The sequence below is a fragment of the Emys orbicularis genome, chromosome 13, assembly GCF_028017835.1.
Source record: "Emys orbicularis isolate rEmyOrb1 chromosome 13, rEmyOrb1.hap1, whole genome shotgun sequence".
NCBI classification, from domain to species: domain Eukaryota; kingdom Metazoa; phylum Chordata; order Testudines; family Emydidae; genus Emys; species Emys orbicularis.
The window spans coordinates 10653428-10680049 of record NC_088695.1 but is presented as its reverse complement, the minus strand read 5'-3'; the positions used below and the strand labels follow the sequence as shown (position 1 = coordinate 10680049).

General features: G+C 44.6%; 1 protein-coding gene across 1 annotated transcript; it reads right to left on the bottom strand.

Moving 5' to 3' along the window:
* Nucleotides 1-1406: 1406 nt before the first annotated feature.
* On the bottom strand, nt 1407-26622 carry LOC135887970 (butyrophilin subfamily 1 member A1-like). Its single transcript, XM_065415778.1, has 10 exons — nt 26460-26622; nt 23392-24025; nt 22603-22676; nt 21078-21188; nt 17213-17560; nt 14379-14660; nt 7126-7230; nt 5663-5683; nt 4182-4208; nt 1407-2343 (listed from the first exon to the last, which is right to left on the bottom strand). The coding sequence occupies exons 4-10, from the start codon at nt 21181-21183 to the stop codon at nt 1820-1822; spliced, it is 1413 nt and encodes a 470-aa protein (XP_065271850.1). The 5' UTR covers nt 21184-21188; nt 22603-22676; nt 23392-24025; nt 26460-26622; the 3' UTR covers nt 1407-1819.

Here is a 26622-nt window from a genome sequence, read left to right as displayed (position 1 = left end):
ATCTTGGGTAGCAAATAGAATACCCCTGGTCGGGGTTCTAGGCATGTGTCTGTACAGATTTGTTCCTGTGCTTTGTCAGGGAGTTTTTTTTAGCAGATGGTGTAGTTTCTTTCGGTAATCCTCAGTGGGATCAGAGGATAATGGCCTGTAGAATGTGGTGTTAGAGAGCTGTCTAGCAGTCTCTTGGTCATATTCCAATTTATACATGATGACGACAGCACCTCCTTTGTCAGCCTTTTTTATTATGATGTCAGGGTTGTTTCTGAGGCTGTAGATGGCGTTGTGTTCAGCATGGCTGAGGTTATGGGGCAAGTGATGTTGCTTTTCCACAATTTCAGCCTTTGCACGTTGACGGAAGCAATCTATGTAGAAGTCCAGTCTGTTGTTTCGACCGTCCGGAGGAGTCCACGCAGAATCCTTTTTTTTGTAGTGCTGGTAGGGGGGATTCTGTGGGTTAGTATGCTGTTCAGAGGTATGTTGGAAATATTCTTTGGGTCGGAGACGTCGAAAGTAGGATTCTAGGTCACCGCAGAACTGTATCATGTTTGTGGGTCTGGAGGGACAAAAGGAGAGGCCCCGAGATAGGACAGACTGCTGAGCTGGAATTGATATGCAAACTAGATACAATCAACTCAGGATTGAACAAGGACTGGGAATAGCTGAGCCATTACAAACATTGAATCTCTCCCCCCTTGTAAGTATTCTCACACTTCTTATCAACTGTCTGTACTGAGCTATCTTGATAATCACTTCAAAAGTTTTTTTCTCTTACTTAATTGGCCTCTCAGAGCTGGTAAGACAACTCCCACCTGTTCATGCTCTCTGTATGTGTGTATATATAATCTCCTCAATATATGTTCCACTCTATATGCATCCGAAGAAGTGGGTTGTAGCCCACGAAAGCTTATGCTCTAATAAATTTGTTAGTCTCTAAGGTGCCACAAGTACTCCTGTTCTTTTTTTGAAATTTAAGAGTTGATCCAACTTCCACTGACATCAGTTTCTGTCAGCCAATCAGAAAACACAAATGATGATATTTCCTAACTGTGGATGACTGCAGGAACTTGATCAAATCGTGACCCCAGGAAAGCATGATCATAGCACTTATATAGCTATGCAAATCACAAGCATCATAACATCAAACGGAAGGAAACTGATCACAACTCCTCGTAGGGCAGGTCTACACTACAAAATTAAGTAGGCCTAACTTACGTCGGCATACAGCTGCCGCAGTAATTACGTGGCTTGTGTATGTCTACACTTTGCTCCTTGTGGCAGCGGTGTGCGTCCTCACTGGGAGTGCTTGTATGGATTGTACTGTCAATGGGGGGCATTGTAAGCTGGCTTCTGAAAGCTAGTAACAGTCAATGTATGTAACTCAGTGTCTCCACTGACACTGCGTCAATGTAACTACATCAACCTTCACTCTACACCTCTCATGGAAGTGGAGTTATTAAATTGCTGTGGCGGGGCAGTTATTTTAGTTCCCTAGTCAGGTCGACGTTAGCTACCTTGCATCAACCTAACTCTGTAGTGTAGACTAGGCCTCAGGCTCTTGTCAGACTGCCAAGAGAGCATCTGTGACCCTAATGGGGAAGCAGACCCTTCTCCCCCCCAAAAAAACTGCAGCTGAAATAATAAATAAAGTAGACAGGAGAAGAGCAGAAAATACATCCATTATTTCAAAAATTCTTTATTTACAGGAAATTAGTATGAAGTTAAAGAGGAGTTATGAGTGATCTTTATAAACTGAATGAAAGGTCTCCTAAGTTGATGAGAACATGTTTGAGTGAGTCCAAGTGGAATAATGTACCCTTTCTCACGGACACAGTCTGAGCTGGGCTCCTGCACCCCCAACCCGGAAGAAAGGGAAGATTTTCTCACCAGTGAAAGAGGCCAAAGGGAAAGCATAGAACGGTTTCACATTATCAGCATTGAAAAATTCCACCAGCCCCTCTTCGTAGTCCAGAGAAACCCGAATCTTCTCAGGTTTCCTACTTAGGGACAGGCGTGTCATAGGGCTAGTGAGAGCCCAGAACTGACCCCACCACTGTCGCTCTACAGCCCAGATTCCCTCCTCAGGATTAAGCATCACTACTCCTTCCTTCCTCCTCACAGACTCTCTGGCCACCCCCACAGCCCAGCCTCCTTTGCTCCCAACTTCCACCCCCCAATAATGTCTCCCAGACGTGAATCCCTCAGAGGCCAGCACACAGGGAGAATAACTAAATCCCTCATGATTGGCGAGCAGCTCCTGGTCTGTGCCTTCCAGTCTGACTCTTTTCCCATCCGTAGATATGATGAGGTAGGGATTTGCTGTATTTGGATCCAGGGTCACCCTCTCTGGAGAGAGTAAGAGAATCAGTGTGTTAGAGACAGAATTCAGCCATGCGGGAGGGTTTGATTGTATCAGTGACAGAAGCTGTCCCAGCTGGAGAGTGAATCAATTTCTTTCCTTTCTCTTGATTGTATATGAGAGAGGAAGGACGGCTGGATGATGAACAGATTTTAATTAATATTTTTAAATCATCACAAATGTTATCCAAACTTTTCATTTGCCAAAAGACAAGTTTTGGATAAATTAAAAAAAAAATCAAATCAATTTTAACCATTTTAAAATAAAAAACGTGAAAAGAATTCCTCATAAAATCTTAAAATAGAAAAATGTTAAACACTTCAAAACGAAAGCTTTTTAAAAATATTTTTTGCAAAAAAATATTTCCCTTCCATTTTCCAACCAGGATAGATCTGCCACTGTTCACGCTTCTGCTTTCTTTGAAGCTGAGAACAGGGATCATTGCTGGATCCCCTCAGGTAAGAGCAGGGGAAAGAAAAGTATGAGAACACTGAAATGGGTGTGTAGTTCTGTGTACGGTCTTGAATTTAAAAAAAATATACCTCCTTAAAGCCAGTGGGTGTGCTGAGCTCACTCTGTTACCATCCATGGAAGGAGCAATCAAGCCCCTTTACGTAGTAAAAACATCTGCAAACAAGGAAGGCTACAAATGCAGCACAGAGCTAAGTTTCATGGTCTGAGGGGTTTCCTTTGTGGCAGATGCAGGGGCTAGGGGTTTGGGTTTGGTGTGTATTACAAGGAGAAAGCCAGAGACGCAGTTGTGAGAGTGACCCTGAGAGGAAGCAGAGAGACCAGAGCCCCCCATTCCACCAAGGGACACTCAGCGTTACAACACCGAACTTTTAGGCACCTAGAAAATCACTGTTTAAAAAAAAAAAAAAAAAAAAAAATCCTAAGTGAGGGGCCTAGGCTTCTTATATGAATGGGGAGAGTTAGGCCCCTAAAGCTACTTCTCCCTGTGGCCCCTCCCCTCTCCGTGGCCCCCAGATCCTGCTCCTCCTCTTCCCCCAAAGTCCTGCCCCCATGCCACCAGAGCTGGGCTGTGATAAGAGCTCCCCATGGAGCCTGAGCCGCTGTGGGTGAGTACCCTAAGCACTGGCCACACGGAGTACGGTGGCCTCTGAGCCCGCCTACCGGATTGGGCCCCAGTGTGTACCCTGGCTCCTGACTCACACGGGGGTTTGGGTGGGAGATAGGCACCCAGGTGCCTGAGGGAGGCAGCGATGTGCCTGCCCGGAAACAGAAACTTAGGCCGTTGGTGCCTACATTTTTCAGTGAAAGTCCCCTAGTTCAGACACCTCTATTCAGCCAGGCAGGGGTTTTGTGGATCACAGTGATGCCTAAGACTGGGAGTTAGGTGCTTCAATCTGGGCTTGTGGATCTGGGCCAGAACTCCCTGGGCACGCAGCTTGCTGGTGTGACAGACCAAGGGATTTCTGAGCCAGGAAACTGCCTGCAACAAAATGGCTGATGAAAGTCAATGCTGATAGATGCAAAGTACTGCACACTGGAAAACGTAATCCCAACAAAATATTGGGGTCTAAATTACCTGTTGACACTCAAGATAGATACCTTGGAGTCATTGTGGATAGTTCTCTGAAATAGGGTTGCTAACCCTCCAGGATTTCCCTGGAGTCTCCAGGAATTAAAGTTTCATCTTTAAAGATTATGTCATGTGATGAAATCTCCAGGAATACGTCCAACCAAAAGGGTCAACCCTACTCTGAAAACATCTGCTCAGTGTACAGCGGCAGTCAAAAAAGCAAACAGAATGTTAGGAACCCTTGGGGGGGATGGGCTTTGATAAAATATGAACATTTATTACCTGCTTCTGTAAGGCAGTCTCTCCACCCTGCAATCAAGAAGAAGAAATGAGAACTCCTCTGAACGAACACTGAATTAGCAGGCAGCAATATTATACAGAATGAAATGTGAGGAGTGGAAAGGGGGAAACAGTTATAAGTAAATCTGGTCAAAAATGTGTTTGAAGACTTTCCCTGCAAAAAATATTTAATTGAAATGGTAATTTTTGGAGGAAAAATGATGATTCTTATGGGGAAAAACCCTCTCTTTTTCTGTGGGGAAATGTCAAAAAAAAATGTAAATCAACATTTAGAAATGAGACAATTTTTGTTTCATTTCAAATTAAAATATCAATTTTCAGATAATTTTTCCATTTAAACCAATAAAACCTTACTTTGTGCTAAAATGTCATTTTGAAATGACAATTTTCATTTTTTAAAGCTTTTTGGTTCCATTATTATTATTTTTAAACATTTTGACAACTAATTTTCAAAGAGCAAATGTCAGTACATTTTCCAAACATCTTTAGTTATAAGTTCTAGTAAAAAGTTACCATGAAATAATGTCAGAAATATATATACAGTACATGAGCAGTTCTCTTTCAAAGGCTACACATTTAATAGCGAGTTTACAGAAATTTCCAATAATTAATATTTCTATATTATTATCATAATTAACCTAGAGATAACTTTAGTGTATCTTTAAAACAAACAAAAACAAATAACACCTTTCATTAAAGGTCTAACGCTTCGCTCACTGATGTCCATGGCAAATCCTCAATTGTATCTTATGGACCCAATTCCAAATTTCACCAGAGAAGGGAAAGACCCTGGCTTTGTATCCAACCCAGTTGGAGTAGATTTGAACCCATTATGATTATTTCCAAAGATTTGAAACAACAGGAAATAAAGTTACTAATATTACTATTTTGATAACAGGCTCTAAGCATTTATTGTATCTTTGATTTCTAGAAATATAAACTTTCCACCTTCAGTGCCTCGTGTCCTTACTAGAAAGTAAAGGTTTAGGCACATGCAAAATTTTGACATGCGCTTACCTGCCAATTGCCTTCAATGGGGGTGAGGGGGGGGGAATGCCTAAAAATTAAGCATGTGCTTAAGGGCTGCCCTAAATAAGGAGACACTTAAATACTTGCATAAAACTTTCCTGAATCAGGCCCTTAGATTTTCCCTTTGTTGTATATGTTAAATCTCATGCCTTTATTATATTAGATTGTCAGTACCAAGATTAAGGCTAATGGGTCATTTCTATTCAACCTTCCTGGTTTTAGTCACATATAACGTGTTTTTTTTTTAAATTTCCTTTCAATGTGAAACTCCACATATTTAATATTAACCCACCCCGCAACACCTTTTAAAAATTAAATTAAAAACCAAATGAAATAAAAAAAAACCCCCAAAACAAGCAACTCCATCCTACCCCCCCAAAACAAGGATACAGCTTTGTGCAAAAGACTGTGAAAGGAGAGGGAATAACACTTACTATATTCTGCAGCCTTCATCTCTAAAAAAATAAGCAGAAATAAATACACTATTATTATTACATTTATTTTCCCCAGGGATACACAGTAAAAAGACTATGCCCTTTATAATTAAAATTTACCCATGACTCTTCAAACCTCCCCCAGGGACTGCACTGGAGTACGCTGGCAGAGTGGCCAAACAAGGTGTCTGTGCGTTCACTACATGCAAGATAAAGTGACTCTGCTCTGAATGCAAATAGGCATGTGCAAAAGGTGGGGCAGACCCAGAATGGGGTCCCAGATCTCTTGGCTCCAGGACCCACAAAACCGGTGCACAGTGAAAATGGTCATTGTTTGGGTTCCTGAGTTTTAACATGCCCAGCATGACACACCCTGTGCCTGATTTTCAGAAGAGCTCAGCATCTACAGTAACCTTTGACTTCAACTGGAATTGGGATTCCTCAGATCTTAAAACCAGGCTCCAAGAGTCTCAGGGTGTGTCTTCATTGCAGAGAAAACTTGAATGATTGGCACTTGGGTCTGAGCATCTACGTTAGCCTAGCCCAGGTCTGTGGCCGCTCTGCAAACACATACTCAGAAAGTTACTGGGTCTTCACTACTGTTGCATTCACCATTGTGCAATACTAGGGCTTCTGGGGACATATCCCAGGGTTTTTTGGCTATGCTAAGCTGAGCCATTCTACGATTATTTTCCAGTGATTTTTGGGAGAACTTGTCTGTCCTTCTGGGCACCCGGGGGAATTGTGGGAAGGAACTGGGGGACCATCAGAATTCTAGTGATTTACCCTGAGCCCTCACTGGAATACCAGCCTGAGTGAAAGCACAGCCCCAGCTGTGTGAGCTAGCCTGGGTGGAAAGGACCACTGAACTCAGGCCAGAGGGCTGTGTGTGTGAATGGAAGATGGGGCTAGGAGCAACATCTGAGTGAAAGCCAGGGCTAATTCTGAAGTCAGGACCTACCCTTGGATTCATTACACAAAAACAGAGGCAATTCAAATCAGTGATGACATGACAATTTGGGCCTTATCCATGTTGCATATTTCCACTTTATATTACTGTATTTTGGTTCTGCACACTAGATCTCAGCTGCAAAGTCCAATACACTAAGTTTTAAGTTTCTCCTTTGTTTTGTTCTTAAGAAATGGTAAAAGAAAAAAAATGGAGCTTGGATGAACATTCCCATATTTAGGATGCTGTAAATTGGAACCCTTTGTTCAAATCACTTCCAATTTTGCAAAACAAAAATCACCCATGGCTCTAGGGCTATAATTTTTTTGTGCTGATATCACTGTTTTGGGATTTTAGAGAGGGGAACAAAAACAGACTTTGCAATAATTTGAAAATAAAGTAACAACCTTAACTATGGAGTCATTGCCATCACTGTATAACATTAAAACATATGTTTGTTTATTTATTAAGAGAACGTCTCTTTATAGTTTACTTCCTTTATTTAATGTATTACCTTTTGTTTTCAAGCGATAAATTAAGAGGCCAATAAAAAATAACTGAATAAGCAGGATCGTGCATAGAATGGCGATCCAGGGAGATTTCTTCGGGAAAAAAAGTTCTGGAAAAAAAATTTGAATTGGCATTACTTTGGAAGCAAGGACAAAGGTCAAATGGTTTTTATTACAAATATATACATTTACAGCAGAATTTGGGTGAGACGAGGAATCAGAAATGGCCCTGTTTAAACTATAAAAGTGATCAGAAACTGACTTAAAAATGGTTCTAACCAAGATCATTTCAACTGTGATATACGGTATCAGTGAGTAAGTTGGCTTGGCTTGATTCACTGCTGAGATATTGTTCAATGCAGTGATATCACATATAATAATTATAGTTGAAGGGAACAGTTTTTGACAAACAACCCATAAGATAAAAATAACCCACACAGAAAACTTTGCTAAAGAGAAGAATCCAGACACATATCAATGGTTTGAGAATATACTACCTTTATTAAAAAAAACCATTAGACTTAAAAAGACTTATATTACCTGCGAATGTCCAGTTTTCAAAAAATGTGGGTTTCCTGTAATTTAATCTTAACTATGAATTTCTTGGCTTCTAATTTTCCCCCCAGAACTTTAGAGTTCTTAAAAGGTAACATTCTCAAATTACTACTACTAATACTAACAACATAAGACATTTATAACAATGTAACATAAAAAGTGGGAAAATGTGAGGAAAATAAACACGATTGAGGAATACACAGAAATATCAAAGAAAGAAATAGATGAGACACTGAGAGGAATGAAAAATTAGAAAGCATGAGGATTAAATGGGGTGCATGGATTGTGGATGAAATACAAACCACTCTCTCTGACTGCCTACTGGAAAAAATTCACAAATGTTTGAACAACACATGCCCAAGGTGGATGGTGAAGAAGAAAGAAAGAAAGAAAGAAAGAAAGAAAGCTGCAGTGATCCTCAGAGTTACAGGCTAACCGCATGTTTACCAACAGCATAGAAACGTCTATAATGGCACTTCTGGCAAAGAAGATTTGGATAGTGCAGATTTGCAGTGGAATGCTGCATCCCGAGCAAGAAAACTGCACAGCAAACATGAAAGGGATGCAAAACCACCTGAGGCTGAACAGAAGGGTCACAAAGGATGCAAAACAGAAAAAAGAAAAAGCTAGAGAGGTATGATTAGCGTTCCTTGATCTTTTTAATGGTTAATAATACTTGTATTGGTTGCCAGTTGATCTGATTAATAGACTGAGGGCAAGAGGATTCTTGTCCCAGAATCAGGCTACACTGAACTCAAACTAACGAGTTCAATATCTTGTAGGGAACCTCGAGGTGTAGGGTGAAGACTCACACACTGTGGGCAAAGCAAAGCTTTAGAGATTTTTATTAAAATCAATAAGAAAGCCAGTAAAGCTCCAAGCCACATAAAAAATTATGAATAACATGGCATTGGGGATATCTGTGGTATCATTCTTTGCATGAGCTCTTTGATTTGCCTACCCACACCCTTCCTTGAGGACCCGGTGGTAAGAGATTAAAGACCAGCCCTGCCTCTAGTATGCTGAATGAGTCCGATGGTCCAGGTTCCTCAATGCCCAAGGTTGATAGTAGATAACTATAGAGCTGAAAGGTCCAATGATGGAAAGCTAACAGCCTGCATATGGTGGTTTGCCCTATTATAGGGCCGGAGCACCATCATGATTATTCCTGTGAATGCTCAGCCTTCCATACCCAAATCTAACTTCCTCACCCTCATAATATCGGGGTGCACTTATCCTGTAGGTCAGCATATTCATACATATTGCCATTTATCTCATTATCATATCCATCACTTCTTACCCAGGCGAGTTTGCAGTGATCACTTCCTTGTTCCTGCAGTTGCTGTTTAATGTTAGATTTCAACTCCTGCTATTGAGGGAGCTATTCCTAGTTCCCCAGAATCTATGGGTAACTGGCCATTTAGCTATACCAAAGCTCTAAGGCCTACTATATTTGACTGTATTTATGCTAACTTGCTTAAACTACTGACTTACAGGATCCAGGCGTGTAGGTTCCTTGCGTTACAGCAGAAAATAATGAAGGCAGACAAGCTCTTATGGGCTACACTAGTCTACAAAAAAGCGTATGACAGAATGTGACATTAGTGGATCACTGAGATACTGAAAATGTGCAAGGTTCCTCCCACGATTATATTCTTTCTGCAGCAATGAATGGTTAACTGGGACCCTCAACTCTGCCTGGAAGGGAATCTCATTGATGAGGTCCAAATCTTTCAAGAGGATTCCACAGCATCAAAGCTGTTTGAAGTAGCAGTGCTGCAACTCACAAGGACGCCCCAGGAGACAAATTGCAGTTGTCATATCAGGAAAGAGCCACCACCAGTTAACTATCTGCTACACAGGGATGATCTGAAAGTGTATGGACAGTCACAAAGGGAGATACAGAGATCGATGAGATGCTTAGAACAGTTTAGTGAAGACATAAAGCTATGGTTTGGATCAGCTAAATGTGTATCGGCAGCTGTAAAGAGGGGAAACTGGTTCAGTCTGATGGCGTACAAGTCAACAAAGGCACTATCCAGGATTTCACTCACCCTGGCCCCGACAAATCTCTCAGGATCAGGGAACTGTCAGAGGTACAACATAAGGAAATCACAGAAGACGTGAGGAAAAAATATTACAGACAAATACAAACTACTCTAAAGACAACGAAGAATTTGGTCTGAGCCATCAATGTATGGGTGATACTGTAAGTATGGCACACGGCTGGAGTGATCAACTGGAATTGATCAGAGAAGAAAAAAATCTGGAAACAAGAAAAAAAACCTCCTAGTAATACATAGATTAATGAATGTTAATCAAGATATGGAGAGGATTTACATCCAATGATGTAACGGAGGAAAAGTCTCTGTGTGTGTGTGTGTGTGTAGGAAGTAACGGACAATGAAAAATACAACATCAAAATATATGAGGCGTCAGCTAGAGTAAAAGCCCATCTGGTCACAACAACAAGTGATGGCTGAACGCGTATGCCAGTCCAAGAAAGCATAAGAGAACGGAGAAACCAAATCACCAGAGAAAGACCCAAAATATGTACACAGAAAACAATACCTGGAGAGAGATCAAACCCATTAGTGATAGAAGATTAACAAATTAATGGCTTGTAGATGGTTATCTTCAAAAGAGAGACAGCCGCATTATGGGTGCCCAAAAGGAGTCCTTAAGGCCTAATTACATTTGAAACATAATAGACTAAACAGAACTGCTCGCCAAGATGCAGAATGTGTTCTGAAAAGAAAGATGGTGGAGCATGTGCCGAGGACCTGCAGGATCCTGGCTGGGAGAGAATATATGAATAGACACAATGAGGTTGCCAAGCATCTGCATTGGAGCCTCTGTGGCAAATATATATTCAAATGAACCATGCAGTGTTATGATCACCAAATTAAAAATGTTCTAGAAAATGAAGAGGCTAAGATTTAATGGGATCTGGCAATTGTCACAGACCAAACCGTGCAGGCAAACAGGTTTGATATAGCTGTTGTAGAAAAGAAGACAAAGAAGACATACCAGCCGACAGAACTATAAAAAAAAAGAAATAAGAGAACATAGAGTTCTTCATAATTTGCCATGAATGATTATGGAAAACTAGAACATAATCAATCCCAGTGATTACTGGAGCACTTGGAGGAATCCCTAATGATATGAATGAGTAGCTTAAGAATACGTTAGGAGTTCACTATATCATGATTGGTGTCGACCTCCGGAAGACAGCACACTTTGGTGCTGGGAGAATTCTACAGAAAGTGAAAGGAGAATTAGGGCATTTGAGCATCTAAATGACAGGAATTCTGCGGTGGGTTTAACAAAACCTACGGAGTTGGTTCATGGTCATGATTTACTGGACACTCGTGGGGATAAATTAAAGCTTTCCTCTTTCGATGCTTAAAGATTTTCTATGATGTGAAGGATCTTAGTTTAAAAAAAAAATTCCCCGTGATGTAATACCGAGGGATAATAATAAATAAACTTGACCTAATATAGTGCTTTTCATTGGCAGATAAAGAACTTTACAACCTTAACATTACTTTAAAAACATTCCGGTGGAGAGAGTTCCTTAGTTTTATTTGTTCATTTGAAGGTACACTGGAAAGGATCCCTGTTCTAGAGAAATCTGCTCATCAAAGTATGCTTATTAGACTTCGGCAGGGCTTTCCCACTGAAATAAACAAGGGCAGTTCACACCTCTCGGAGCTATTGTTTTAGGCTCTCTTCAGTCACAGGCAGGCATCAATGCATTGATTACACTGAAATCACATTTTGAAGGATTAATTCATAACCATAAATGTTAGAGTGGTGTTTTTTAAAATGTAACTTTAGATGCTGGAGAACAGGTGTGGGAAATAGACAGCAACATTATCATCATACACTAGGGACCGTGACTGTGGATTGAGGGCTGCCAGTCAGTTTCACCCCAAATATCCAGCAAATAGTTAAGAATAACAAATACATTCCTAGACATCAGGACAGTTCATGAATGATTCAATTCCCTTGGAAGGTTTAAATTGGCAATGAACAGTTATTCTGACCAGTTAAACTGGTTTTATTCTGTACACGGAGATGGGAAACCACACCACTCCACATCGTCCTGTAGTGGAGCGGCTGCCCCACTCCAGCAGAACAGGGGTTAAAAGCAGCCCTGTGGTTGGGATAAGGAGTGAGAGCAGCTGAGGGAGTAGCTGACCACAGGCGTGGCCAGCTCAATCAGGTCCAGCTGGCCCTGATAAGAGGGCTGGGGGGCAGGAGCCGGAGGAGTCTGACTCCAGCCTTGGAGTAGGAAGGACCTGGCTGCCTGGGAGCACAGGGTACCAGAAACAGAGCAGTGCTGGGGAAGGGCAAGAGGAGCTGGGGAGCTCCAGCCTGGCAACTCCCCAGGTTGAGGCCTTGGTAAAGGCCTAAGCAGGTACTGGGGCTGCAAAGGTGCAGCCTGGGGATAGGCAGAGGCAGCTGGTCCAACCCCCTTGCCGATGATGAGTGGCCATTACAGACTGCAGTGTGCCCCAGAGAAAGGGGGCTAGATGATGACTGGCAGTAGCCACTGAGACAAGGTGGGAATAGGGGGAAGGGGTTCCCCTAGGAGGCAGACCCAGAGTGTGGGGCGGCACCCCAAGGTAAGAGGCACTGGGGTCCGGGAGGGACATGGGGCCTGCGGCAGGCGAGACACCGGCCAGCAGAGGGTGCGCCGAGAGCTGGAATTGAGCTAATTCCCGAGGTACCCAGCAGGAGGCGCTGTGGCGGTGAGTGTTCACTCTGCTACGTCTCCATTTTGCCAAAAAGCCAGTCTGCCTCACCTACTGCTGTACAGACTGGAAATGCTGCTCTACCTGCCAGAATCAGTGCGTGTCAGTGGCCCGCACCTTCCAGACACATCCCCACTCTTAGTGAATCCACGCCACATAATCTGTGTAGGCTGTTTGCATTAATCAAACTTGAAGGCACCTGAATGCACAGTTAATATAGTCTTACAAGCTCTTCTCCTTGGATTGCGAGCCCTGTTCAGTCTTTCAAGACGTGCTTTAATGTCATTGAAGGGCGAAAATAGATGTGCTGTTTATGTAAAAACCTGATACAGGCTATGTCAGCTCTTTTTACAGGCCCAGAAAACAGTGAACAATATTAGTTAAGAGAAGCAGAACAAAGAAGAGACAACCTTGCCTTTTACTAAAATAGGAATGGTCAGCAAAACGCCAGATGGGGAGCAGTAATTGGCACTCTTATCTGAAGCTGCAAACAGACCAAAGGATTGAAAGGGGCCCTGTGTCTGGGTCTGTGTATACTCCTCTGCAAAAGGAGGTTGCCATGCTCTCCCCACACACCAACCTTGAGTTCATGGAAGAGGATCAAGTATGTCAGTGTGAGATATGACCTCCCTCCCTTCTCCCTCCCAGATACCAGTGTCTGCCTTTAGAAACACAAATGAGCAACATGAAAGACAATTTCTACTGCCATGTACTTTTCAATGTCTTTTTGCTTTAACCTCCACGTATGTACCTGTTGGACAATCAGAAGGGCTACTTCATTCCTATGGACCCCAAATCAGAATTCAACATATATATTTTATACTAATACACTTTATACATTGTTTAAAGAAAAACACCTGTGTACTAATTGTATGTTACTTGTTAACCTGAAACCATGGGAGGAGACATTATGTAATCTTTAGACTACTGGCTACTGTGCTTATCTTGTCTTGCTGCTAGACCTATCCAGGGGCTCGGGACCACCCACCTTGTCACTTCCCTCCGCCCATGAAAAACCTATATAATCCATTGTAATCAATTGTTTGGCAGTATCCCTGAGCCTGATAAGCAAAGTGACACTCCGCCAGCGCTGTGCGTAATAAACCCACGTGCTTGATTCTAGACAGTGTCCATTTCGTTCCTTCAGTCATTAGCTTTGTGCTGTAGTTTCTTCGGCGGGGAGCTGTGGCAAAGAGCCAGAAAGTTCGCCCTCTGCCTTAATCTCTCTAAGGAAAGTGAATTATTGGAGCAGAACTGCTCCCAGGGAACAAGACAGTGGTGTCTGAGCTGAAATTTCTGACAGAGGGTTTCACCTGCATGCTGTTTGTGACCATCTCACTTCAAGGACTGAGGTATGTAGCATAAATAAAACATGCTGCAGTAAGAATATCACCAAGGCAGAGTCTGGGTGATCTCTCCTCCAATGGGCAGCAAACCTGTGAGGCCGTGAAATCTGCTACTGTTCAGCTGTGGGGAGACAATAGCGTGGGAAGGAATTAGGCACAATAAGAACAGCCACACTGGGTCAGACCAATGGTCCATCTAGCCCAGTATCCTGTCTTCCGACAGTGGCCAATGCCAGGCGCCCCAGCGGGAATGAACAGAACAAGTGATCATCAAATGATCCATCCCTTGTGCCCATTCCCAGCTTCTGGCAAACAGAGGCTAGGGACACCATCCCTGTCCTTCCTGGCCTATCATTGATGGACCTATCCTCCATGAACTTATCGAGTTCTTTTTTGAACCCTGTTACTGTCTTGGCCTTCACAACATCCTCTGTTTGGTTATTTATGTGCCATTCAATCACTATTCATTTGCATACATGATAATACTTAGTGGCTGTTTCTAAGGTAGTTTTCATTGGAAGACATATTTTAACATTGTTACCAAATTGCGGGTGCGTGCCTATTGATGGTCACATTGTGGCTTGGATGGTAACTGACCTGCTACATAAATTCTTGATTCCTTTTCTTGTTTGAGGAGAGTGCTCCTAATGGAACAGGAGATGTTCTGGTTTGAGGTTTCTGTTATAATTATAGAAGTTTCTGTTTCAAACAGGCCATTAGCCCCTTGGAATTTTCTTTCAGACAGCAACGGTACATGTTGTCCAGTGAGACCTCTCCAGAAAACCTCGGGCTCTGGGTACCACCCGGCCGATCGGCACACCACTCGGATCCCTCCATCCTGATAACCCTCAACAGAGATGAGAGGAGCAGCACCGAGAGCTGAAGAAGAGTGGAATAAAATTGTTTCAATTTTACATTGTGCCATGGTGTTGTAGCCATGTCGGTCGCAGGATATTAGAGAGACAAGGCGGGCGAAGTAATACTTTTATTGCACCAACTTCCACTGTGGAGAGAGACAAGCTTTTGAGCTTACACAGAGCTCTTCTTCAAGGTCTGGGAAACTAACCCAGAGTGTCACACGTAAATACAAGATGGAACACTCGGAGTTAGGTTCCCAGATCTGAAGAAGAGCTCTGTGTAAACTAGAAAGATTGGCTCTCTCCCCAACAGAAGTTGATCGAGTAAGAGATGTTACCTGGCCCAACTTGTCTCTTTAACATTAGAACTTATATCATTATTCAGCATAAGGAGTAAGTATTTAAACCTTCAGCACAACAAATGCTTGGCAATGCACAACAGAGGCAGAATCGAAAGCCACCAAAGTGACTTGGGAAAAAGCTAAGATTGAAGCAAGAAACCAACAAAGATGCAAGGCAGCGGTGAAGGCCCTCTGTGCCACATGGCATAAAGTGCATAAGTCAAGTTAGCCATAAAAAGGCACCTGTCTGGCTTAGGGGGACAGCATTAGAACAGGAGAAGACAGCCGCTGCCATCTCTGCACTGAAGTTCTGGGTGTGCATGGCAGCTCAGGTAGATGGATCAGCACTAACGGTGCTCTAGCTGGCTCGCTAAAAGTAAAAGCGAGGATGCCACAACATGGGCTCCACTGCCAGCTGCTCCAGCGGGTATGTTCCCAGGGTGGTGAAAGCTGCTCTGAAGCCTGGGCCCTGGTGTTCTCACTTCTAGTTTTTGCGCGCTAGCTACAGGACGGTTACCGTGGGCATATCTACATGAGCTACTATTCACGCCCCTGGCTGCAATGCAGACAGACCCTTAGTTTCATCCACTGTTGCTGACAGATGCTCAGGATGTGCTGAGAGAGCAGTGTACAAACACTGGCTCTTGGACGGTGCCAAACTAATAGGAGCCATTAGGACACGTATTGATGGCCACTCTTTCGAAAGAGTAGGGTGCCAGGCAGAGACGACCTGTGCCTGCCAATAGGGGGAGGGCAGAGTGAGGGCAGCCGGCTTCAGCAGTGTCACTAAGCATGCTCAGTCTATGTAAGCATGCTCAGTACAAGCCAAGCAGCGACCCCACATGCCCCACCCCCCACGCGTCGTCTCTGATGCCAGTCCCTCTTCCACAAAGAAATTAGACCTCTCTTCATAATGGGAGTCTTAGGATAGTCGCAATCTTATCCATCAATGCCCATTTTCAAATCCATTTTAGAAGGTAAATTGCTGAGAAAGTACTGAGGAGACATCTACCGTCACATCGCGATTTCACAATTTCCTGAGATCTGTAGCAGCTGAGTGTGAGACAGGTGATGGAAAAAGTGTTGGTATCTGCAGCTGAAAATCTTTTAATGACGTATTCAGGAAGGTGTCCTGCAGATTTCAATAGATCTCTCAGTGGCCTTTATGATCACGGACCACGGCTCATCTCTGCTGCTTCTCATGGGTAACCTGGTTCCTATAGTGTAGTTCAATCATTTTCTTCCTGCCTAATGAAAGCAACCTATGCTGGGGGTTCTCAACCTTTTTCTCTCTGAGCCCCCTCCCCACCCCAACATGCTATAAAAACCTCCAAGGCCCACCTCTGCCACACCAACTGTTTTTCTCCATATAAAAGCCAGGGCCAGCGTTAGGGGGTAGCAAGCAGGGCAATTACCCGGGGTCCCACTCCACATGGGGCCCCGCGACACTCAGTTCCTCAGGCTTTAGCTTCAGGCTCATGCAGTGGGACTTCAGCTTTCTGCCCTGGGCCCCAGCAAATCTAATGCCAGCCCTGTTTGGTGGTCCCCCTGAATCCTGCTCACATCCCCCCCAGGGAGCCCTGGGCCCCTGGGTGAGAACCACTGACCTAGACGATTAAACTCTTTTCACCTCGCCTGACTCAAGGCATGAGCCAAAGCCTACTGAAGATATTACACCCAGCTTCAAAGACATTGGAAAACCTCCAGTTGATTTCTATGGGCTTTAGATCAGGCCCTCAGTGTGTACATAAAAGCAGAGGACTTGACTGTGATATGAGATATTTAGATTAAGAGATGCACCATTGCTTTGCTTTTTACATTCACCTGCACACCTCCTTTTCAGTGAATGATTATTCGGTTGTCTCTTTGCTGTCTCAGTTTCCGACAGCATTTGGGACACTGAGAGAAAACTGGGTCTGGCTGAATAAGTGAAAGGCTAAAACAATGCTGATTGACCAGAAGTCTTTGAAGGAACTGGGCCTTGTGGTATGAGGCTCATGCTGGCTCCTTTGCTGTCCCTGGGTTCTCAAGATATAGCAACTATCTCATGGCTAGCCACCCAGGAGGATGTACCTCTTCCTCTCTTAGGTGAACCAAAATGAGTAGAAAAAACACCTTAAATTTAGAAACACACATGCCAAAAGCTTCCAGCTTATTTAGTACTGAGCTGCAAATGAGAAAAAAGAACAATCAAATGCTATTGCCAAAGGAAATACAAGCACAAGCTACTGACCTGCCACCTTCAGTTCCATATGGGCATCTTTATAAAAGGAAGTTGACTCAAAATAGCACACGTATCGTCCCTCATCTGTGGGTCTGATATTATGTAACCTCAAGGCGACACTTCCATTTCTGATGCCGTCTTTCAGAAACTCTGTCCTTCCTGTATATTCCGGCATCTGATTTTCAGTCTGATCCTTTCCATCACGATAGCGATGCACAAGGAAAGAGTAATGGGACCGGAACCATCTCACCTCCATGTTCTCAGCACTCATCGGGGGAGACAAGTGACAGGATAACACAATGTCCTCACCCACAATAGCGGTGACAGGTTGATTCGGTCCGATGACAGTGAACTGGGCTGTGAAAAGTACCATGACACAAGGAAAAATATCATATTCCCTCTATATAAATCCATGACATGCCCACATCTTGAATACTGCGTGCAGATGTGGACGCCCCATCTCAAAAAAAGTTATATTGAAACTGGAAAAGATACAGAAAAGGGTAATACAAATGATTAGGGGTATGGAACAGCTACCATATGAGGAGAGATTAATATGACTGGGACTTTTCAGCTTGGAAAAGGGACAACTAAGGGGGCATATGAGTCTATAAAATCATGACTAGTGTGGAGAAAGTAAATAAGGAAGCGTTCTTTAGTCCTTCCCATAACACAAAAACTAGGGTCATCAAATGAAGATAATATGCAGCAGGTTTAAAAGAAATAAAAGGAAGTATTTCTTCACACAACGCAGTCAACCTGTGGAACTCTTTGCCAGAGGATGTTGTGAAGGCCAAGACTATAACAGGGTTCAAAAAAGAACTAGATAAATTCATTGAGGACAGGTCCATCAATGGCTATTAGCCAAGATGGGCAGGGATGGTGTCCCTAACCTCTGTTTGCCAGAGGCTGGGAGTGGGAGGCAGAGGATGGATCACTTGGTGATTACCTGCACTCTTCATTCCCTCTGGGGCATTTGGCATTGGCCACTGTTGGAAGACAGGATATTGGGCTAGATGGACCTTTGCTTTGACCCATTATGGCCGTTCTTATGTTCTTAAGGTGATCGATAAAAAATATAAATGGTTACATTTGATCAGAGCTGGCCTCATATTATTATGAAGCCACTTGGTTTCTGATTCAAGCTGAATTTTCAATCCTTTCTGAAATCTACATATAGTAGAACCTCAGAGTTATGAACACCAGAGTTACAAACTGACCTGTCAACCACACACCTCTTTTGGAACCAGAAGTATGCAATCAGGCAGCAGAGACACGCCCCCCCCCCCCCCCCAAAAAAAAGAAGCAGCAGCAAATACAGTACAGTGCTGTGTTAAATGTAAACTACTACAAAAGTAAGGGGAAAATTTATAAAAAAAATATCTGACAAGGTACAGAAACTGCTTCTGTATTTGTTTCATTTAAATTAAGATGCTTAAAAGCACCATTTTTCTTCTGCATAGTAAAGTTTCAAAGCTGTGTTAAGTCAATGTTCAGCTGTAAACTTTTGAAAGAACCACCATAACGTTTTGTTCAGAGTTACGAACAACCTCCGTTCCCCAGGGGTTCACAACTCTGAGCTTCTACTGTACATAGTCAACTTGGAAATGGCCATGTCTCTTTAGGGCTTGGTGCCAATTGGTGCCCGTTTTCTCAAGAGGTTTCATAGTTTCATCTCCCCCACAATGACCTGTCTTTAAAATCTCAACCAGTTGTATAATGCCTTTTCTGCAGAGACGGAGAAAAAAAATAGGAGGGAGGATCCACCCAATGAACCACTGGGTTTCAAGCGTTGAAACCAGAGGTGAAAGTAAGCCTGTATGGGCCCTTTAAATTGCCACAAGAGCCCTGCTACTGGAGCCCCCGGGTAGTGGAGGTGGCCAATAGCGAGTCGTTGGCAATTTAAAGTGCTGGGGGCTCCGCTGCGGTAGCGGTGGCTGGGAGCCCCTGGCCCTTTAAATCACTGCCGGAGCCCCACCGCTGCTACCCCAGGACTCCGTCAGTAGGGCTCGGGTGGCGATTTAAAGGGCCCAGAGCAGTAGCAGTGGCTGGAGCCCCAGGCCCTTTAAAAGGCTGCCTGAGCACCGCTGCCGGAGCCCCAGGGTACTGGCGGCAGCCAGGTGCCCTCAGGGCTCCTTTGGGAATTTAAAGGGCCCGGGGCTCCCAGCAGCCTCCGCAGCTGGTAGCTTTGGCGGTGATTTAAAGGGCCCAGGGCTCCCAGCTGCCACTACCGCAGCCGGAGCCCCTGCCTCTTCCAGTCAAGGCCACACCCCTTCCGGTTGAGGCCCTGCCCCCTGCTCAGAACTCCAACGTACTGGTAAGTCCTTTAAGTTTACTTTCACCCCGGTTGAAACCAAAATATTAAAATGCTGTTAGTTTGTTTTTGCCTCTGCAATGTGAGCCAAGTGTGGTTTGCAGTCACTTGACAGCACCGAGCAGACTCAGCAAACTCAGCTGGCCCTCGGGAAGTGGTGGTGAACACACTGCGGACAGTCCTCAACTTATTTGGTAGCTCCACTCATGAGACAGCAGCAGATGATGTGGAGGAGGCGGGTGTCCATCTACTTAGATTTCCCCCCCAGGTTATGGTATCTGTACTCCAGAGGAGCACGAATGAATTGTCAGCTAGGTAAGTATTACTGTCCTCATTTTCCAAATGGGCAAAGAGAGGCTCTGAGAGACGGTTTAGCAAATATTTCCTTATGATGGAATTTCATTGTTCCGTCGGGGGACCTAGGTACTCTCATCGCTCTAATTCCAATTGTTCTGTGCTGGAATGATTTTGATTCTGTCTTTGCAGTTTCTGTACTTGCAGGGAAAATATGCAGTACAGGTTAAAGAAAAGCTGGTCATTCTTTCTAGCAGAAATTTATATATTTTTAAGTCATGTATATATTTTTAAGAGGTGAAAAACGGAAGATTTGCCATTGCATTTGTCTAGAAAATCAATGCCCTAGATTACTCATCCAATCTGAACATATAGAATTTTCTCTGCCCTCTGCAGGTGGCTGCAGACACGTCACAGCATCTAATCCTCCTCTAGCAAATTTTCTCAAACCAGAGAGAAAACAAGAGGAACTTTTCAATCAGTACACCTTAGTCTTCTTTGACAAGCATTGCTATTTTGTGTGTTCAGAATAACTCAGCACCAAATTCTCACCCAAGTACCATTACAGAGCTATGACACAATTTCATATACTGGCATCCCGGGTGCAGGGGCAACAGAGCAGAATTAACATAACAACATAAGACTGGCCATACCGGGTCAAACCAATGGTCCATCTAGCCCAGCATCCTGTCTTCCGACAGCGGCCAATGACAGGTGCCCCAGAGGGAATGAACAGAACAGGTAATCATCCAGTGATCCATGCCCTTCCGCCCACTCCCAGCCTCTGGCTACTAGCCATTGATGGACCTGTCCTCCATGAACTTATCTAATTCTTTTTTTTTTTTTAAACCTGTTAGTGTCTTCAGGTTGTGTGAAGATGTTGTATGGGCATAAAGCATATTTATGTTTCTTGTTTTTTTGAATTGTGCGCGTTGGTTTTAATTTTGGTAATAATTTTGCTGCAGCTGATGAATTAAAAAAAATCAAAAAAAAATCAGGGAATGTTCTAGGCATCCCTCAAGAAAAGGCTGGTGATTTCAGAAAACCATAAAGGGAAATGGGATGGCATCTGGCACATGAATTCTCCTAGGCTTTGATCAAGTGGTAGAATTAAGTAGGCTAAAGTGATGTTCTTTTTCCGATACTTGTAATGTTGTTGTATAATTTTGTCCCCATATGCGTCTTAACAGCTAAGCAATGAAATAAGTAATGGGTGTGTGTGTGTGTGAGGGGAAAAACAAACAATGAATGAGTGGTATTGCCCACCTGACTCCAAGTTGTGAATTGGTAAATTAATGAAGAAAATGATGAAACCAGGCAGAGAGAGACTTGCTGTGGAGCCATGGTGGAGAGACGATAATTTCATTTTCATTGTAACTTGATGAAGACAAAACGAAAATAAACAGAGTGTGCACAATAAGGATTATGTTATAACTAAATAAATCTCGTGCAGCACGTAAACAGCTCATTGGACACACGGATATGGAGATCCTGATTCAAATGTCCTGATGTTTTTATAGCACTGTCATCAACTGCATCTCCCCACAGTTGCTTAGCAAAGAACCTTAACAATGCTCCGTGCAGTAGAACCAGGAGTTAGTGAAGCACTATGGCCCACAGCCACAAAGGTCCTTAGATGCATTAATCCCAGATTTAGGTTTAGAGTCCCTGGACCGGGGGGGAACAGATTTGGTTTCCCACCTCCCAGGTAGGTGCCCTAATCATTGGGCTACAGAATCATTTTTCTATGGCCCAATGACTATTTATATATCGGAAGTGGAACAGCTTCACTAGCTGAGGTTGAGGGAGCCCTATGTCAGCCCAGCTGAGTGCTCAAACCACTGGGCTAAAAGTTATAAGCTGGATGTGTACTTGTGATTGTATGTGTTACTTGTCTATGGTTTCATGTGTTCCTATGAGTTCTAGATCAAACAGAGATAACTCTTTTGAACCTGAGACTGTAGCCGTCAGAGCCAAACCCATGGTGGTATAATAAAATTAACATTAAATAAAATAAAAGGCTACAGAATAGTTGTCCAATAAGTGTGGCCATAAAGAATACAGAAAACCAAAGGAAAGAAAGGTCAGAGAAAATAAATCAAAAGTCATAATACACTAAAAGGGACACTTCCTGTATGCTGGCTTGCATTTTCTGTCATTTTTGTTTTGTCTGTCTATGTGATGTGGTAAGAACTGAGCTCAGAGAAAAATCCCTATGAAATATTTAATAGGAGCAAGGAAGGGACGCCTTCTACTATTTTTCTAAAGGAAGTACGGAACAGAATAAAATATCCATTCAGGCATTTGTTGTAACAGACCCACAAACGCCCTTTGAGGCCTTTGTGCGAAACTACATTTAAAACCCATGCGGGAGGGGCAGTGAGAAAACCTAGTAATGGAGTTCTTCGGGCACACACAGATCCATGGAATTTAATGTGTTCCCTCTTTAAAAAGGCAAGCCTTATCCAAAGAGCAGGAGACCAGTAAAACATTAAAAGAGCAGCTTAGTCAAACAAGAGAAGTCAATTCCGTACTCCTTTGTCAGAGGAATAGTCTTACAAGAGACCTGACCTGACTTACAGTTACAAAAGGCTGGTTATGAAATTATCATGTGGAGAGAGAAAGCAATGGGGCACGAGTATTCATTTGGGCAAGAAGTGAGAATAGTGGACCTAGCTCACAGAACGCAGGTATTAGAAGAAACCTGTGACATTCTGGAGGATATGTATAATCAGGTCATAAATACTGAAGGTGAGAATGGGCCAACACCCCAAGAAAATAAGGAGGATACCTGTATAAAGATGGAGTTGCCACCTGTATATGTTGTGAATTCCAGATATTCCAGTCGTTATGGTGTGGTGAGACCTGGGGAAAAACAACCCACAATAAACAGAGGTAGAATCTTACCCCCATTTACAGACAGAGCTAAAATCAGATAGGAAGAGCAAATGAAAATTGAACAATCTGGGGAGTTATGAACAGAGGAAGAATCAAACAGACACAGAAGATTTGGGGTGGGGGGAAGGAAGGGGAATCTGAAAAAACCGGCAGCAGTGAGGCAAGGAAAGAAAGTCACAGGCAGCCTTGGTGAAAATTCTGATGAGAGATTAAATATTGAAAGACTGAAACAAGAAATGAGGCATCCAGCTTGGGGTCCACACAATCCAAGCGGGGGGGGGGGGGACCCTAGAACTGAAATTTCCACACCTTAGCTCCCCGAAAACCTTAGTCCACAATAATATAATAATAAATGCACACCTTTGCTTATTCCCCTGAGAACTTCAACTCTGTTTGAACATCTGTTTTTATGCAAACTACTTCTGCTGAGCTTTTGTTTTGGGGTGGGGGGAGAGAAAAACGGGGGATTGAAAAAGAGAAAAAAATAGATGGTATTATGACAATCAGGGTCCAGACACCCCAGAGGGAGAATGGGGATGCTGAACCCCAAAGAATAAGGAATCGTTTTGTCCGGGGTTGGTACTGCACCAAGCACTATGGGTCCTGACCATGACTGGGGTTCCCCAGTGCTACTACAATACAAATAAATAACAACAACAACTAAGAAGTAACCAAAGCTCACCTATCTGATGGATCCCAGGCAGAAGTTTCCCAGCGTTTTCATGATTTCATCGGTTCTTACAGCTTCTCTTAAATCCTCATCTCCTCTCTCCCATTGCAAGCAAATATTTCCGTTTATGAGCCTGCATAATTAATTATTTCGATCTGCTTCTCCTCACAGCTTTAATTGAAGGGTTTGGTTTGATTTCCACTGAACAGGAGTGTCTCTCTCTTGATGCTCTGACCCATTCAGAAAATAAACGTGGAGAAGTAACAGGAACAGGACAGTCATTCAGTCCTTAAAGATGCACACACACTCCTACCGAAAGGTAAGTTTCCATGGCGGCAGCAGGCTTCTTTTCCAGGGCGCTCATGTTCAGCTGATTATCCACCAGGCTCTTTTCCAGGCATCCCTCGTCGGATGAATGTAACAGGCTAGAGGAGTCACTTTTGCTGTTCTTCAAAACTTTACTGACTCTTGTTTTTCAACTCTTTTTTCATCTCAATCCCAGAACAAAACCTCCCTTAGCAAACCCATAAAAAAAAAAAAATAACCTTGTTCCTCATCTGGCATTTATGGTAGTATTTTTATTACTGCAAGGTCTAAAGATCGAAGTGCAGCCTGTATCTGTTCTCAGGCAGGAGTCAATCTGTAACTGAAAGGAGAAATTATAAAGTAACATGAGGATAGTCAATTATAGAGTGATCTTGGCTGGGGATGGGACCAGGAGACAGGGACATGGCTAAGGGCAGGACTGGAGCAGAGCTGGGAGCAGAGTGGGGCTGGGGGGTGCTCCCTCCCTGCCCCCCTTGGGGGCTGGCCTAGGCCCTGTCATGCTCCCCCCCAGACTTTCTACCATGCCCCGCTACGGGGGCTTGCCCCCAGTTTGGGGACCTCTGAAATAAAGGCTACTGATCACCAGGCACAATGCAGGGATGTCTCTGGAAAACAATACACTGAATCAGTGGGAATACCCACCAGCTCCCCAACACAGCAACAAGCAGAACAATGAGGGGAAAGAACTCTTTTCAGGCTGGGGAGTTTTACTCGTCAGAGGAGACAGAATGTCGTGTGCGTGTGATACATATAGAATAGCCCATCTACATATACAAAACTGTCAGCAGACACATCTGTCATTTCTTTTCTTTAATAACATGTGCACCTTCTGAATTTTCTGCTGTACTCCAATTACATTTCCCCAACATAAAAAGCCCAGCCTACCAGGAGAAATTAACTCTTTATTGAATGTAACGTTTTTTAATATAGCTTTTCCTAAGGGGTGATGGCTGCCACACACTAGCTGGGGCTGACTGTCAGAGAGAGCCTCTAGGGCCCACTCACAGCCACGATTTGATCCCCAGGTGTGTGCAGAAATCTGTGGGTAGAATCAGTCAACCTTAAGAAAAGTGCTTATTTTTTCAGGTCAGTGGGGGCAGTATCTTAGGAAACTCATGGTCAAATGACCCCAATTCTGGATCTCCAGCCCTATCCCAGCCCCCTGTAAGGCACATCAAATTTCAAAGCAATCCAAGCATACATGCCGAGTTTAGAGCACTTAGAAATGTCCTTTAAACAGAAAGGGCTTCTCACTTCCAACTACAGCGGAGCTGGGGTAACACCCACAGACCCTGGCAATGGGTGGACAGGATCAGGCCTGGCTCCAGCTTTTCTGCTGCCCCAAGCAACCAAAAAAAAAAAAAAAAAAGGAACGAGCGGCGGCACTTTGGCAGCAGCTCAATCGTGCCACTTCTTCGGCGGGTCCTCCCTCTCTTTCTCTTAGGCGGCAGCTCAAAGAGGAAGAGAGGGACTGAGGGACCCGCCACCGAAATCCCGCCGAAGACCCGGATATGCCTCCCCGATACCGGACGGAGTGCCGCCCCTTTGAATTGGCCGCCCCAAACACCGGTTTCCTATGCTGGTGCCTGGAGCCGGCCCTGGACAGGATCCAACCTTGGACCTCTGGAGTCTGAGCCTCTACCACAGCAGCTAAAAGTCACAGGGCTCTTAGCCAGCACTGTAGCACACTCGTTAATGTCTAAGTGGTCTAGGTGCCACTACAAGGGACAGAGCACCACACCCAGCAGGCATGGGTTACACTGGCCCTGCCCTAGAATTTGCCAGCTGTCTGGCTGGCCTGAGGCTTCTCTGTTGCGCAGTTGGTCTGCACTGAGGGCAGGGGACGGACATATCGGCTCCCTCCCGGCACAGGGGGATGCAGATGGGCAGAAATTGCGCCCACACTCAGAGTGACAGGTTCTCCGCAATACACCAGAGCAACGGCACCAGTAGCTTCATCCTGTGACATCCCATAGGGGTCCCTGAGGCCCTGGCTGGCTCCCCTGGACAGTTTCACTTCCCTAAGCTCAGGAACATGCTCTGGCTGCTGCTGTGAGCAGGTAGGTGTTTCCCGCACTGAAATGCTGAGCTGGTGGGAATAGAGAAGTGGAGGCTTCTATAAAAGGTGCAGTATTGGTAACCCGCACTGCTCAAAACTAACGAGTCAGCCCCGCGCCTCCCAAGGATCGTGCAATAAGCCCCCCAGAGCAGGAGATTAATCAAACAAGATGATGTTGGGTTTTGGGGTGTCGATGTCTGAACTCCCCCTGCCGGGCCCGGGGTGTGTGAGACAAATAGCTCCCCCCCCCTTTACCGACAAAGGTGATTTCCCACCCCCTCCTCTGCCCGGCCCCAACCCTCAAATCAATCCCCCCCCCCGCAGTGCTGCCCCCAGATCTGACCCCTCGATTCTACCCCCGGAGCAGGAGCAGGAGCTGTTTGTGCCGCTACACCGGTCAGGCTGCACCAGCCCGCACCGGAGAGACACCGCTCCGCCCCCCGCGAGAACGGGGGGGGGGGAGCTGCCGCCGCTCGGCTCCTTTCCCCGCGCGCTGCTGCCCCTCCCAGCGGGGAAAGGAGCAGAACCCCCGGCCCCGCCCCCTGCCCGGCCAGGCAAGGCTGCCGTACCGCTCCCAGCTCCCCCGCCCCAGGCAACGTGGGGTGGGGAGAGGAAGAAAATAATTTTACTTGCACCACTGCTCCCCTCAGCCCCCCCTGCCAGTTCCACCCCCACAGCCGCCTCCCAGCCTCACCTCTGCGTCTTCGGCAGCTCCTGGGGCTCTTCACCCCCCTCTCCCAGGCCTGGGGCGGGCAGTGGGGTCCCCTCTCCTCCGTGCCAGGATCTGTGGTGCGGGTCGAAGCAGAGGCTGGGCTGGCTGCGACTTGCCGTTGAGAGGAGCAGAGAACAGCCGAGCT

Coding starts and splice junctions, on each gene's coding strand:
- LOC135887970 (XM_065415778.1), bottom strand. CDS start 21,183: ATGAAAATGAAATTATCGTCTCTCCACCATGGCTCCACAGCAAGTCTC. Junction 17,561..21,077: donor AATTCACAACTTGGAGTCAG/GTGGGCAATACC, acceptor TACTTTTCACAG/CCCAGTTCACTGTCATCGGA. Junction 2,344..4,181: donor AGACTGCCTTACAGAAGCAG/GTAATAAATGTT, acceptor TACTCTCTCCAG/AGAGGGTGACCCTGGATCCA.